General features: G+C 35.5%; 3 protein-coding genes across 5 annotated transcripts; all 3 read left to right on the top strand.

Moving 5' to 3' along the window:
* Window positions 1–773: 773 nt before the first annotated feature.
* On the top strand, window positions 774–3,824 carry LOC102614233 (calmodulin-binding protein 60 B-like). Of its 2 annotated transcripts, XM_006472109.4 has the most exons (9): window positions 774–1,030; window positions 1,133–1,208; window positions 1,480–1,532; window positions 1,697–2,190; window positions 2,273–2,433; window positions 2,512–2,706; window positions 2,797–2,968; window positions 3,056–3,277; window positions 3,369–3,824. In XM_006472109.4, exons 1-9 carry the CDS (start codon window positions 936–938, stop codon window positions 3,401–3,403), a joined length of 1,503 nt encoding a protein of 500 aa, XP_006472172.2. In that variant the 5' UTR covers window positions 774–935; the 3' UTR covers window positions 3,404–3,824. The 2 variants fall into 2 exon arrangements, with proteins under 2 accessions (XP_006472172.2, XP_006472171.2); XM_006472108.4 differs by having other exon boundaries at window positions 781–1,030; window positions 3,056–3,824.
* Window positions 3,825–5,946: 2,122 nt separating this feature from the next.
* LOC102613931 (uncharacterized) lies at window positions 5,947–7,506 on the top strand. Its single transcript, XM_006472107.3, has 5 exons — window positions 5,947–6,367; window positions 6,472–6,559; window positions 6,678–6,748; window positions 7,011–7,067; window positions 7,157–7,506. The coding sequence occupies exons 1-5, from the start codon at window positions 6,254–6,256 to the stop codon at window positions 7,304–7,306; spliced, it is 480 nt and encodes a 159-aa protein (XP_006472170.2). The 5' UTR covers window positions 5,947–6,253; the 3' UTR covers window positions 7,307–7,506.
* A 2,994-nt stretch (window positions 7,507–10,500) lies between these two features.
* Window positions 10,501–14,397, top strand: LOC102613635 (importin subunit alpha-1b). 2 transcript variants are annotated; one of them, XM_052441756.1, is made up of 11 exons: window positions 10,501–10,860; window positions 11,297–11,393; window positions 11,493–11,584; window positions 11,708–11,839; window positions 12,025–12,210; window positions 12,333–12,496; window positions 12,578–12,656; window positions 12,872–13,000; window positions 13,138–13,265; window positions 13,354–13,728; window positions 13,881–14,397. In XM_052441756.1, exons 1-10 carry the CDS (start codon window positions 10,648–10,650, stop codon window positions 13,724–13,726), a joined length of 1,593 nt encoding a protein of 530 aa, XP_052297716.1. In that variant the 5' UTR covers window positions 10,501–10,647; the 3' UTR covers window positions 13,727–13,728; window positions 13,881–14,397. The 2 variants fall into 2 exon arrangements, with proteins under 2 accessions (XP_052297716.1, XP_006472169.2); XM_006472106.4 differs by having other exon boundaries at window positions 10,502–10,860; window positions 13,833–14,397.
* Window positions 14,398–15,044: the final 647 nt, after the last annotated feature.

Raw genomic sequence — 15,044 nt, 5'->3', positions numbered from 1 at the left:
GTTACACAAATATACCTACGTTAAGATTCTGTTATTGATATACAAATTTTATTACTGTTCATGATTATTACAAGTTCGATGTTATACGTTTTTATTTTTTGTCCTGATTTATACAAGTCTATGTTATCGATACCACTATTGAAATCGTACATCATAATACAGTAACTAATGCTTGTTTTTCTAACTATTATGAACCATCTTCAACGTAGCCGTCAAAGAATTTGTCAGGAAATTCACATTCAACACTCGTAAAATCATATTTTATAATAAAATAATAACACAATAAAATGCAAGATGGGTGTTCAAATATGGGATCCGCGTTAATGCAGAAATTTTATTTTTGTGCTCTTAATTTTCCACCAACCTTCTTTATGATAATCAAGTCAGTCACGCGTCAAGTCTTTTTTTTCAAATCAATCTTTTGAATTCTTTTTTTTTTTTTTTTTTAATTTTGTTAGTTTTCTTGTACAAAACAACAACACATGTAATCAAGTTCATCGTTTGGTGTGATCTCATCGTTTGTTTTTCTTTAAAGTGTATTTTGTACCTTTCAAATCATTACGCGGTTAGTTCGTTATCATGGAATTCAACGACCAGAAAGATTCTCAAAGTTCTTGTCATTATTTTTTTGTTTTATTTTAGGTGCTTTTATTGTAGTGACAAGTACAAAGTTGCTAGTATACTTTATTAGCATGCTAACATGCATACAAATCTTCTATCTTGTGTGTTCTTTATCATCTTCAGGCTTCAGCGTCAATATAATCTTGACTTTTTGTGCATAGCGCGTTTTATTATTTTTGCAGTGTTGTTTTAATTTCAAATGAAGCTTCCCAGTTGCTTCCCATCCATTAGTCAATGCCAATTGCTATATTTATAGGCAGCAGGTTAAGTAGTTTCGAGTTAAATTGTGCCGTGGAATTTGTTGAGAAAGTTTAATGTCGCAATCTAAAATGGTGCCGAAGAGGCCTTTTGATGATGACGGGTTCGGAGTTCTGGTTCCGGAGCCCAGGAAGAGACCTACTCTTAAGAAGTAATTTGCTTAATTTTGTTTCGTTTGAGTTGAAAGATTAGATTGTTTCTGTGTTTGTAGTAGCTGGTTTCTGATTCTGGGTTTTATGCGTTCTTGTTGCAGGGTCGTTGATGATGTAATGAAGGGGAACTGGCAGAATAAAATGGTAGCCTCGCTTGAACCTTGTATTCGCAGTGTGGTAAGATGATAAAAATCCATCCTGTTGATTTTGTTCAAATGAATTTGCTTTTGATTCTGTTCAGCTTGATTAAAGTTCAAGGCATGAGTTCAGTTTTGCTTGGTGATTGGCAGCATGGGCTTAACAGGATGATAATAGCAGCATTAGAGATGAACTAATAACTTGGTTATCTGATGCTGTTAATATAATGAGTCTGAGCTTTTTTTGTGTCTCTAAAGAAATTATTTCCTATAAGTTCTTAGCCTTGAACCACTTAAAAATCTTTTGTTAGGTGCGAGAGGAGTTGGAACGCGTGTTGCTGCCCCGCTTTCACCCCGGTGCAAGGTGAGTTCTTTGTTAATTGCTTCCTAAAGTCTGATGAATCACGTATTCATCCGGCTCTAAGTTAATTCGTTGTGCCTAATTCCCTTTAATGGGAGGGGTGCATAATTTGCACAAATTTCTGTGGAGGGTCTGATTTTGTTTCCCGTGTTGGCCTTTGCTTGCAGATCCTCGTTTAACCAAGCTGAGACATCTGAAGGAAGAGGCCTGCAGTTGCTTTTTGTTAATAAACTGCCTTGTCCAATCTACACCGGCAGCAGAATAGAAGCTGAGGATGGTGGGCCGGTTAAGATAGTGCTGGTAGATCCTATCAGCAAGACCAGAGTAACGTCTGGCCCCTACTCTTCGATGAAGGTCGAGATCCTTGTCCTTGATGGTGATTTTGGTTCTGATGACCATGAAAATTGGACTGAAAGGGAGTTCCTAGAGAAAATTGTTCGCGAAAGAGAAGGTAAACGCCCACTAGTCACAGGGGAGCTGCATATTACATTAAAAGATGGAGTTGGAATTCTCAGTGACATAGTTTTCACTGATAATAGTAGCTGGATAAGATGTCGAAAGTTCAGGCTAGGAGCCAGAGTTCTGCAAAAAGGCTGTAGAGAAGCGAGGATCAAGGAAGCTAAAAGTGAAGCTTTTGTGGTGAAGGATCATCGCGGAGAATGTAAGTTTCAAAGCTTAATGAACCTTTGTTGTTGTTTAGTGGCTAACCTTTGAAGACTGACTCGTGAAAATGTTCACTGCAGTGAACAAGAAACATTATCCTCCATCCTTGGATGATGATATATGGCGCTTGGAGAAGATAGCCAAAGACGGCAAATACCATGAACGGTTGGCTAAAAAGGGAGTTTATAACGTGAAGGATTTCTTGCGTATGCATACTACCGATCCTGGGTCACTACGCAAAGTAAGAGTTACCTCATAGCTAACTGAGGCTATTTATGCACAGTGATGTTTCTGATTCAACCTTAATTGTGGGCTGCAGATAATTAGTGCCTCAAACAAAACATGGGAAACAATAGTGGAACATGCTGCTACTTGCGTCGTAAATGATGGGAAGTTGTATGCTTTTACCGGAGATGGAATTATTCTCTTACTTAATTCCATATACAAGCTTGTAGCAGTAACATTTGATGGTGAAAATTGTGTGCATCCGAATGATCTTGCCTTCCCTCAGAAGGTAAGTATTTCACTTCCAGAAACTAACCTTTTTCGTTGCAAACACCATCAGATTTGGAGGCTAAACAACTTACCCGTCTTCATATGACAGATTTCAGTGGAAAATCTAAAGAGGGTAGCTTATAAAAATGTGAATCAATTCGTCCTAATTGATGCACGCGCCAATTTTGGCCCTTTAATGCCCTCACCAAATCTGCAAGATGAAGCACTTAGTAGTCCAACTTCAATTCTGCAGAATCATGAGTTCCCAGTCGCCCATCAAGGTATATAAGTTTTAGATTCTATAGATTTACCAAAGAAATACATTTGCAGAAGCCATAAGTTTTTTCTTTTTTTTTTTTTCCTTTCAGAAGTGCAATTCGGTTTAGACCATGCGTCAACTTCGACATCTTACAGCCAAGAAGCAGTAGCAGATGACCATCAGTCTCATCCCATCCAAAACAGCCTTACAGTGGGTGATTTTCCCCCGGTACCCGGCAACGGCGGCGGAGGAAACAATTGGTGCCCCAGTTGTCCACAATTGGTGCCAAGCAATCACTTAGCAGTTGAAATGCCTCAGCTTCAGATGCCAGGTTGGTCTCCCTGTAATGCAATATGGGAGCAAAGCAATGGCATTTTTTTTGCTCCAAGCAGTGACTCGAATTTTGGTGTACATATTTCCAGAATTGGGAAACCAAAAGCAGCCTGGTGCAAGATAAGAGCTGCTGTCATATTGGAATCAGTGAGGAGAGATTTGGCTGCTAGAAGAATGGCCTCAAGGCCTTTCTATATAAATATGAATACTAGGCTCTAACATTTAAGCCTCAAGAAACTGCACACGTGATGGTGTTGAAACTGTACAATAATCAGATGCAGTACCACCCACCATCGCCCCCCCTAAATCATCACTCCTTTATAAGTTGTGCTAGTTTAATTTTGTATCTAGTTTTGCTTCCTTGCAATTTCTTTTCCATTTTCCAGTTCTTGCTATCAGGAGATACAAAACTATAAGTTTCTCCTCGATGTGTTAGGTTTAGTTTCCTTTCAGAATTTCCTGCTTTCTAAACTAGTGAAGCAATGATCAGCCGCTGTACATAGTTTTCAAATAATCAAAGAAATGGTTATGATTTATTTATTTTATTTATTTTTTGATGGTACATAAATGTAAACCAATTCTCTCTCACAATTTTAAACATAAAGAAATTGCAAGAAAGCAATTGGAAAAATATTAGATTTAGCATTCGAAACATAAAGTATTGTTAAGATTAAATTGTTGTCATTATCAATTCTATTGGAAGCAATTGGGATCCTTGATTCGTGTGATGCCCAAAAAGATGTGAGACGAAGGATTTTTGTTTTAAAAGTGAGAATTGAAACGTCAGCCATCCAATGTGCCGGGAAATTAATTAATTCCTGATAAGTTTGCTTAATTTGATTGGAGGACTTGGAATCTCATCTCTTAATTACTTATGAGGAGTCAAACAAACATTTTAATGGCCTCCTTTTTCACCTTTAGTTAACATCTTCTTTAGCAATCATAAAGGAGAGATATTTCTTGAAAATTCATTAGCCATCCATAATCAAATCTTTTGCTTAGATTTGGGACTTAACTGGTTAGAGAATCAACCCCCATCAACACATTTTAATAAATTAAATTTTTTTTACAGTAATGCTATACATCTCAAATTTTTTATTTTAAAAAATTATCTTAAATGATGTGTCATTAATTGAGTAATTGATAATTTTTTATAAGATCTAAGTGAATTAATTATATTATCTCAGCAACCAATTGATAAATGACACATTATTTATAATAATTTTTTGGAATAAAAAATTTAGGATGTGTAGCATTACTATTTTTTTAATATTAAAAACTGTTTTATGCCCTTGGAATTAATGAATTATAGTTGGTGATTGGTTTTTGGGTTTTAGTTTTGTTCACCAAAATAAAATAAATAAGGTGTGGTTGAGTGGTTTGCATTTGCATCTTAATTGTTATTATTATTATTTTTAAACCAAAGCTGTTTTACGTAAAAAACGAAAAAAAAAAAACTTCTCTTCACTACCCTCAGCTTTTAGAAATCATGAACTTATCCCAAAGTTTTAAAGATCATCACCACAAAAATCCCCAGTAGCATTTTTTATCCTCATTATGATGTTCCAATATCTATTTTCAATAATCATAAACATGAAACAGCAATTGGCAACACAGAAAAATGAGGGCTCTTTGATTCATGATTCGAAAGTAGTTTTAAAAAGAGTAATGATACAGCCACAAATTCTTGTACAAACTTATTTTGTACAAATTGATATGGCATGATAAGATTGATTGAATTAAATATCACTTAGCCCACATGATTTGTTTTTATTAATTTATATTTTCATTCAACCAATGAATTAATGCCACGTCAGTTTGTACAAAATATATTTGTACAAGAGTTTGTGACTGTATTATTACTCTTTTAAAAATTAGAATAAAATTCAAATTGAGGTAATGACGGCGTAAATTAAACTTGTAAAAGATGAAAATTAAAGGGGTAAAAAAAGACTATTTGATTGTAAGAACTTATGAGAAAAAGAAAAGGAAAAAAAAAACGAAAATTGAACCTTAAGAATATCTAAAATGAAGTGATGCGCATGTTAGTGTAAAATAGGTCTATTCATAGTAATATAATAATACTATTTATAACTTTTTAAATGTCAATTGGCTCAAAAAATCAGTACATTACCAAATACGTTGTATCTTCCATGCAAGGTGCCAAGTGCCAACTTACAATTGCTTCCACAATATTGGCTTCAACAAATACACCGTACAATCTCAAATAGAATGATTAAAATAAAATTCGAAAAATATATTTTTCCAATAAATAATAATGCATCTTACTCGAATGTTTCTCTTATAATTTCAAATACGATATACTTTTTTATTTTATTTTTTGGGTTATACACAAGCCTTTAGTGATTAAATAAACATGCTTTAATTAATTAAGATTATCTTGAAATATGAGCATTTCTGAGTTTTTTTCTTTAAGCTTTTAATGAATATTAATTCGAAAACAAAATATTTTTCAAAAAAAAATTATTAATAAATATTAATTTTCTAACTCACCACCCCTTCAGTAGACGATCTAAAACAAAACGCTAACGTGTCACACCCACATTGCCCGATCAGAATAGTGGCAATCCACGTAAATTTTCTCAAAGTCCAATGCCATATCCCTAATCTCCTAAAAAATATCTAGCCTCCGGGCTCAAATCTCTCGAAGTTTCCTCCTTCGTATCTCTTCTGCTCCCCTAAGATATTTTCGTCTCTCTTCCCTTCATCACCCGTACAGTCGTCAATAATCCCCTTTTAAGTCTCTAAACGCAACACATACCCAGGAGGTGAGAAGGATTAAAAAAAAAAAACAATTAAAAAAAAGGAGAAACCAAAAAATTCCTTTATTTTTCTCTGCTTTATCAATCCTCCAAATGCTCTCTTCATAACAGTTTGTTTCCGTTTCTTCATATGATTTTATCTTGACAAGCATATTACATCCTTATTGCTGTTTTCTTTTTTGGTTGCTGTGATGGATGGAGGAGGAGGATCCAACGGCGGATCTTTGAGCTACTACGCGATTCTTGGGATTCGCAAGGACGCCTCCTTCTCTGACATTCGCTCCGCTTATCACAAGCTCGCCATGGTAACAATTTTAACTTCTTTCCATAAATCGACGTCGCTTTTTTTTCTCGTCAGAAGTTTTCCGATCGGTTAAAATTGTTTTTTTTTCTTGTGGTAATTATGAAGAAATGGCATCCGGATAGGAGTGCGAAGAACCCGGGAGTGGCCGGGGAAGCCAAACGCCGGTTTCAGCAAATTCAAGAAGCTTACTCCGGTAAAGTTATCGAAACTTGTATCTTGACGCCGTTGAATTCTTCATTTATTTGTTATTTTTTTAAAGCTTTTACTGTGTTCCGATTGACGGCGTTAAAACTTCCGTTTGATTTTGTTAGTCCTCTCGGATGAGAACAAGAGGTCAATGTACGATGCTGGACTTTATGATCCCCTTGAGGAAGAAGATGAGGTACCTCCAAAAATATCTTCTTTTTGTGCTATTACGGCGTCGTATTGCATGATTAGAATTTAGCAAGTAGGAACGCTACTAAATGACACGCCGGGTTTCGAGAGTACTCCGTGAATTCTTATGCTGGTAAAACGATGTCGTGTTTTTTTCCATTGGACCAAATCACGGCATCGCTTTGTCCCGTAGAAGTATCTTCGTTAATTTTCGATATTTGCATTAATTACTTTCAAGTTACCCAACTCTGTGAAATTTTGCAAAACAGGACTTCTATGGTTTTATGCAAGAGATGGTCTCCATGATGAATAATGTTAAAGACGAGGTATGTCCTTGCCCTTCTTACCTTTTCAGCACCATTAGTGAGGGTATAAGTGTAATTGCAAATTCTCAGCCGGTTGATTAATCTTCCAGGGGGACAGTTTTGAGGACCTCCAAAGGACGTTCGTGGAAATGGTGGATGGGATGAGCTTCGACTTTAATTATGATCCTACGGATGCGCAAAAAGCACGTGTCAACACATCAAAGGGTAAAGCGGCCAAGCGCGGTACTTCTCGTTGCTGACAATCGCTCTGGATCATCTCTGATCATTCAAGCTAATGATGATGTTGTTTATCAATTCCCCCCATTTTGTTCTAATCTTCAAATTAATCCCCATGTTGGGGGTGGGTAGTTTAAGAAATTTTTTTTTTTTTTTTAATCTCGGGGGTGTTAGCATTTGGACCGTGATATTTTCTTTATAAATAAAATCTCTTTTATTTAAATGATGTGTTATGTTTATGCTATAACTGGGTCGCTTTATTGACAATTATCATGGAGAAATTGCATATGAATGCTGTTGATGCTGGTGCCGATTGACAGTTGTACCTCATGCACAATCAGGCAGGTGTGGCCCGTTATGCGTTTAACTCATAAAGACCACGTGTCATTGACTGGCCCAAAATTTCTGCTGGATCCGATGTTTGTCATCAATTAAGAGACTGACACGTTTGATGATACCAACAAATATTTCATATTTCTGCTGGCTCGTAGCCCATTGGCACAGCCCTCGTACAAGGTTTGCGTGTGAAGCTTGAGTGTACGGGTTTGATTCGACTTCTGTTATGATAGAATTAAATATGGATAAAATTATCTTTTTATAATCTAAGATTAATAGATATTCTTTTAGTATTATGTAAAGTAGGAATGGTAAAAGGTCGGGTCGGGTTCGGACTTGACCAAGCCCAATCCGATCCGATCAAAATAAAATTAAAACCCGATTCTATAAAAGTCCAAACGAATTGGGTCTGACCTGACCTAAATCGGACCAACATCGGGTCGGGCCTAACCCGACACTATCGATTGTAATTAAAATTAATTTAAACAAAAAATAATAATAAATCAATTTTAATCCGTAAAACGTAAACTTTTTTTTTTTTTGCCGAAAACTTGCCTTGCAAAATGTGAAATCATTACCGTTGTCCATCTCTCCAAGTCTTTCAGTGTTCACAACAACCAATTTTGAAGCCGAAGCATCAATAGTTTAGGTTTTAATATTGGTATTTTAGAATATCTACATCAATCTCTGATCAAATTCAAAAGTCAAAAGTCAAAATAGAGAGAGTTCATAAATGATTCATTTGTAATATAATTTGGTTATATTTTACTTATTACTATTTGTAATTTTATGCTTATATGACAATTGGATAATATAATTTTATTTCCACCTACTTAATTAACAATTCAATTGAATTGGAATTTCATGCTCTTAGTGATGTAGATCTTTAATTTTTTTATTTTATTTTTCTTGTCTGAACCTCAGCAGAATATAATTAAAATCCAAGAAGAATGGAAAAAATAACAAACAATATATATATATATATATATGATGTATGTATGTATGTATAAATGCCATTACTAATTTATTACCTTGAGATGAAAATTCGAATGTCAATCATGCCACAAAATACTCTAAAATATTTCTATATACTAATTTAAATAATTTGATATTAAATACTCACTAAAACTTAAATTAATTTTAATTCTAATTTCCTCAACTAATTCCACAACCATTTCAAACATAATCTTTTTTGTGTGAGTGTGTTAGTTTTTTTTTTTTTTTTAAATAGGGTCGGGTTGGCTTTAAGCCCGACCCTAAACCCGAAAATTCGGGCCAAAGCCCTAAAAATTAGGGTTGGGTTAGTCGGGCCAAAAATAGGGTCGGACTAAATTGTCAAGCCTAATATAAAGGATCCGCCTAAAAATTTGTTTAATTATAAATTTCAGTATAATTATTAATATAATTTTGATAATATACGAGTGTATCGGGGAAAAAAAAAACAGAATTTTCACGGGATGAAGATACAAGTCTATGGCAGCAATAATTGGTGGGGGCCTAGTAATAGCATCTAATACTCAACTCCCTCTTGGGTTGGATAACTTGAATTTAGTGTAGGTTTGGCATGGGTATGTATGTGTACGTATAATTGTTTTGTTCTCTGGATTAGTAGGGAAAGAAGGGTTCTAGTTGAAGAAACGTGGGACAATTCGTCGTGTTATAATCGTTTGTTTATTTAGAGGCGGTTGTTTTCATCGTGTTAGTTGCGGCTGTCGAGTGCGGAGGCATCTCTTGGTGAAAAAGACTTAAAGAATTCCTTTTGGGTGCAAGTTGCAAATAACTTGCAATTGCCTGGTGGTAAGGTGGCAGTTAGGAATTGGGTCGAGCTGCTGTTTTGAGCCAGTCATAGCAAAATCGATGTATTATGGGGTGAGTTTGAGCGGTAAAAACCTTTTGAAACCCTTTTCTTACCGGCACCCCATGAAATAAACAATTAAAACAAATTAAACATTCTGTTTTGTCTACACCTATCTTTATTCTTTATCGTAACAGGAAGTGTGCTATTAACAAATTTTTATAAATATTTACATTAATAATGGCTCTTTATATATATATATATATATTAACCTTATTCTTTCTCTTTTGAAGTAAGTGGACAATTCATATAATTTGTTATAAATTGCAGTAAAAATAAGAGATCTATTAAGTTATAAATATGTTATTTTTACTACAAGAAATAAGTTATATGGATCGTCCACTTCCTTTAAGTTGTTTATTCAAATATAATTCTTATAATCTCATAATAACAGCAGAATAACAATCACAATATGCTAGAATTTTTGTTCCTCCTAAATAGAAAGATATACATTGATCCTACGATGCTGTAAAGTCTTAAAAAAAAAAATACTTTTTTCATTAATCATGAATCGTCCAAAAAAAAAAATAATTAGGATATAAATCCACCTTGGAATAAAAAATATATTACCTAACACAAGAGGATTAATTAACAATTCTCAATCGTTATTTAGAAAAGATTTACCTAATAACAAATAAAGAAAGGTAATGGTTCATAATTAACATTTTCATGAAAATTTAATCTAATGAACAATTAATCAATTTATGAAATTGGCAGCCCTTCAACATTAAAATTTAAACACAAAAATTGTTTTTCTAAATTGTAGTATTTTTGAGATAATTTCTATGAAATTTTATTTTTATTTACATCAATTTAATATTTTATCATCATTGGCGATAAACGCGGTTCCAACTTACAAGTGGGGTTAAACAACTGTGATATTTCAATCAATGGATAATGATTAATGAATTTTGTAACAACTAAACGACGCCGTTAACGGCAACCGCAATGGCAATTCCCGCAATAAACTCGCGATCCAAACCCGTTTACTACTCCGCCTCCTCCCCTCACAATCCTATAAAAGCCCCTCCTCTTTCCCCTCTCTCTCTCTCTCTCGTTTCACTTTCTTGAAACTGCCTCCAGGCCCCAACAATCTCCCTTCCTCTCTCTCGCTCTCTCTATATATAAATATATTTGAAATTTAATTAGGGTTTTAACTTCAACCGCGAAACGATGTCGTTGAGGCCGAACTCGAAAGCCGACAGTCGACGCAACAAATACAAGGTAGCAGTCGACGCCGATGAAGGTCGCCGGAGGAGAGAGGATAACATGGTGGAGATCCGAAAGAACAAAAGAGAAGAAAGCTTGCAGAAGAAGCGACGTGAAGGTCTGCAAAACCAGCAACCGCTCGCTAATGATGTTAACGCTCCTGGTACAGCGAAGAAGGTCAGTCTCGTAAATAACTAGTCCAATTTTTTTTCCTTTTTAATTTCTAGTTAATTTTTTTTATGTAGTATTTCTAGTTAATTGGGGTTTGTTTTCCGTATATTGTGAATATTGTCTCTATATCCTCTTAGCTTCTAGCACAAGTTTTGTAAAAAAAAAAAATCTCAACTCAATTGAAGTGAAGTGAAAAATTATAAGAATATACTGCTGGAAATTAGAGCTTGTTTGCGGATATTTTTAATTCATATTGTTTGTAATCATGATCAGGGTATGTTTTTATTGGTTTTAACTTTTAATTAATTGTTGAGTATATGATTGTTGAAGTTTGATTAGGGTTAATACATTGTGGCTCCTTTTGTTTGATTTTGTGTAGGGCTTGTGTTTAATTTTACTTTATGTGCAAGTTATGACTCTTGTGTTCATAATGTTTTGACAGTTGGAAAATCTACCTGTGATGGTAGCCGGTGTTTGGTCTAATGACAGTGGTGTGCAGTATGAGTGTACCACTCAGTTTCGAAAATTGCTGTCCATCGGTGAGATATTGGTTCTTTTAATGCATAGTTTTGGATGCTAATTGTTTGATTATTATTATTTTTTAATATTGAACCTTTTTTTCTCCTCTCATGCACCAGAACGCAGCCCACCAATTGAAGAAGTTATACGATCTGGTGTTGTTCCTCGCTTTGTTGAGTTTCTTCTGAGGGAGGATTATCCGCAACTTCAGGTATGTTTTGGTTTGGTAGATGTCATGTTGTATTTTAAGGTTCTACTTAGTGGACCTTGTATGTGTCAAGGTTCTGATTAATGAAATATCTTTTAAGATTCTAATCTATTTTAATTCTTGTAGTTTGAAGCGGCTTGGGCTCTTACGAACATTGCTTCTGGGACTTCCGAGCATACTAAGGTGGTAATTGATCATGGTGCTGTTCCAATATTTGTGAAACTTCTTTATTCTCCAAGCGACGATGTTCGCGAGCAGGTATTTACAAATATTAGTGCTGAATCATGTTGATATAGTTTAGATTTAACTTTCTGAATGTTGTCCTTTTATTCTCTTGTTTTGAGTTGGTAGTTTTTTGTTTGATCAAATTATTAACTAAGCAAGCTTTATTAATTATGAGCATTGCTATTGATACCCTTTTCATTTCTTTCTACAACACATAGGCTGTGTGGGCATTGGGAAATATTGCTGGTGACTCTCCAAGATGCCGTGATCTTGTTCTTAGCCAAGGAGGTTTGGTCCCTTTGTTGGCACAATTGAATGGCCAACCAAAGCTTTCCATGCTTAGAAATGCTACCTGGACTCTTTCAAACTTTTGTCGAGGAAAGCCTCAACCACCTTTTGACCAGGTTTGACTTTTATGATGTTCTAATTTCTTGAGTAGTACTTGCCTTCAAATGTAATCTCTGAATTGTGGATTTTTGTTACTATGTTTGGTTTTATTATTTTTTTGATTTTTTCTAATTATTAGGTTAGCCCTGCACTTCCTGCTCTTGCACATCTTATTCATTCAAATGATGATGAAGTTTTGACGGATGCTTGTTGGGCACTTTCCTATCTTTCTGATGGCACGAATGACAAAATTCAAGCTGTTATTGAAGCTGGTGTATTTCCTCGTCTGGCTGAGTTTCTAATGTGAGTCTTTAGCTAATTATGCTCTCCTTTTGATAATACATTTTGTGCTCTAGAGCTCTGAACTCTTGCTGAATTTTCCAGGCACCCTTCTCCTTCAGTGCTTATACCTGCTCTTCGCACAGTTGGCAATATAGTCACCGGGGATGATATGCAAACTCAGGTATAAGATGCTTTATAGGTTGCCGTCCTTTTAACTGCTGTTTTCTTTCTAAGAATTTGTTAATGGTTATCAAATGTTTAGCTGTGTTCCAACCAACTTTGACTGAATTAAATAATAGCAGTAATGCAAGAGAGACACCGATGATAACTTATTGATGCTCCAGTGTCATTGGCTGATTCCCTTTTTTCTTTTTTCTTGTTTTGGTTGCCACTCAGTGCGTTATCGAATATCAAGCACTTCCGTGCCTTCTTAATCTGTTGTCGGGCAATTATAAAAAGAGCATTAAAAAGGAAGCTTGTTGGACTGTCTCGAATATCACCGCTGGCAACAGGGAGCAAATTCAGGCAATTATGCATGTTCATGCATTCTCAATTATTGTAGCTTTTTTTTCATGTTTCTGCATTTTTTTTTTGGGGGGCTATTATTTATAAATTAGCCATATGGTTGTGCCTTGTCACTTGTTGTGAATGAATTTTTGCAGGCTGTGATTGAGGCTAACATAATTGGCCCCCTTGTTACTCTACTTGAAAATGCTGAGTTTGACATAAAGAAAGAGGCCGCATGGGCTATCTCAAACGCCACATCTGGTGGTACTCATGAGCAAATCAAGTACGAACATACTTTTTGTACCATTTTTATTTAAAGGTATGAAAATGCATATTGGTCTTGACATATTATTTATCTTTGTTGGTTGCAGATTCCTTGTGATTCAAGGGTGCATCAAGCCCTTGTGTGATCTTCTTGTATGTCCCGATCCAAGAATTGTTACCGTCTGTTTGGAAGGGCTTGAGAACATATTGAAGGTGGGAGAAGCCGAAAAGAATTTGGGCAACACAGATGTAAATGTCTTTACTCAAATGATTGATGATGCTGAGGGGTTAGAGAAAATTGAGAGTTTACAAACTCACGACAATGCTGAGATTTATGAGAAGTCTGTAAAGCTTCTGGAAACATATTGGTTGGATGACGAGGATGAGACAATGCCACCAGGGGATGCTTCTCAACCTGGTTTCGGATTTGGAGGCAATGGGAATCCTCCTGCTCCATCCGGTGGCTTCAATTTCAGCTAGAGGTACGTGTGTGTAATCTTTACCATCGCAAATACTAAAGTTTCGGTGTTAGGTTTCTATTGTTACTTAATCTGATGATTTATTCAAAATTTGTCAATTAATTCAGGAGTTTTAGCTGCTTTCATGTTGAAGTCCATGTGACAAATTAATTCAGGAGTTTTAGCTGCTTTCATGTTGAAGTCCATGTGGAGTATGATGGTGTTGGATTCTTGTTAGGTGGTGGTTGTGGTCATAGTTTGGTCCAGTTCAGTCCAATCTCTGTGTGTTGTGTGAGTTTGGAGGATGGACTAGCTCAGATTCTGAACAATGCTGCTGCAGATACAGAACTACATTGGATGTATTGTGAGACTGGTAATCTGCAGATGCTGCAATAAGTAAAGGAAGCATTGCATTCTCAGCAAAGTGCCTCCCCTCCATGGAGCTTGGGTTGTGTCATATAAGCAAATATACGCTAATATAGCTTGTCTTAAGATTGTCATTGCCACGGTAGTGGCTTCATTGCAGATGCCATTTTGTTTAAGATGATCATTTTGAGTTTGTTGTCCGTCACTCCAAAAATGTCATTTTATTAGCATAGGCATAGCATGGGTATACCTTCTAGTCACTAATGTCATGTTTAAAGCTATTCAAAACTTGTAAGATTGAATGGAAAGAAATAGATTTTTTTACTATATTGATTTGCATCACTTTCTCTATACATCTGTTTTCTTATTTTTATTTGAATTGATGATACGACACGACATCAGGAATGGTTCAGCTTTGAAACATGTCCTCGGTAGCTGAGGAGCCTACGGAAAACAAATTTTTGACATGAATTTGTGTTAGCAAAAAATAGGAAATGATTCAGGCAAATTCAGCTTTCTTCTCCAAGCACTTATCTGTCCTCCACTCTTATTAGAGAGAATGGAGAGACTTCAAAGCGCTTCTTTTGATGGAAATCACTTAAATAGTCTGCAGCTTGGGGAAGTGAGAACAGGAGACACAAACCCCATCTTGACAATTTGATTAATTGATTATAATAGCATTGGAGAAAGTGCTCAACATCAGACATAATCTCCTTTTCAGGCTCTTCTGTTTCCCATCTGTGACTAATCAAATAAAATCAATGCTTCGGGTAGTACAGAAGGGCATGGTTTGGTTTTAGCAAGTGTACTTTTTTGTGTAAGGTCAGGAGGCTTTTTGTCTCTTTATGAAGACAAAAAATAGTCTTCTTTACTCTTTTAAGGCCATTCGTTTTTCATTTTTGCTGCCAAGAAATTGTTGGATGCCTCAGTTGCTTAGAGCTTTACTGTGCAAAGTCACCAACTTCTTGTATGAT

Source organism: Citrus sinensis, chromosome 5 (genome assembly GCF_022201045.2).
Source record: "Citrus sinensis cultivar Valencia sweet orange chromosome 5, DVS_A1.0, whole genome shotgun sequence".
Classification (NCBI taxonomy): domain Eukaryota; kingdom Viridiplantae; phylum Streptophyta; class Magnoliopsida; order Sapindales; family Rutaceae; genus Citrus; species Citrus sinensis.
Note: the sequence above shows the minus strand (reverse complement) of the source record. Positions and strands in the feature narration are given on the sequence as shown.

Coding starts and splice junctions, on each gene's coding strand:
- LOC102614233 (XM_006472108.4), top strand. CDS start 936: ATGTCGCAATCTAAAATGGTGCCGAAGAGGCCTTTTGATGATGACGGG. Junction 1,533..1,696: donor CGCTTTCACCCCGGTGCAAG/GTGAGTTCTTTG, acceptor CTTTGCTTGCAG/ATCCTCGTTTAACCAAGCTG. Junction 2,191..2,272: donor GAAGGATCATCGCGGAGAAT/GTAAGTTTCAAA, acceptor TGTTCACTGCAG/TGAACAAGAAACATTATCCT.
- LOC102613931 (XM_006472107.3), top strand. CDS start 6,254: ATGGATGGAGGAGGAGGATCCAACGGCGGATCTTTGAGCTACTACGCG. Junction 6,368..6,471: donor CTTATCACAAGCTCGCCATG/GTAACAATTTTA, acceptor GTAATTATGAAG/AAATGGCATCCGGATAGGAG. Junction 6,749..7,010: donor CCCTTGAGGAAGAAGATGAG/GTACCTCCAAAA, acceptor TTTGCAAAACAG/GACTTCTATGGTTTTATGCA.
- LOC102613635 (XM_052441756.1), top strand. CDS start 10,648: ATGTCGTTGAGGCCGAACTCGAAAGCCGACAGTCGACGCAACAAATAC. Junction 11,585..11,707: donor AGGATTATCCGCAACTTCAG/GTATGTTTTGGT, acceptor TAATTCTTGTAG/TTTGAAGCGGCTTGGGCTCT. Junction 12,497..12,577: donor CGTCTGGCTGAGTTTCTAAT/GTGAGTCTTTAG, acceptor TGAATTTTCCAG/GCACCCTTCTCCTTCAGTGC.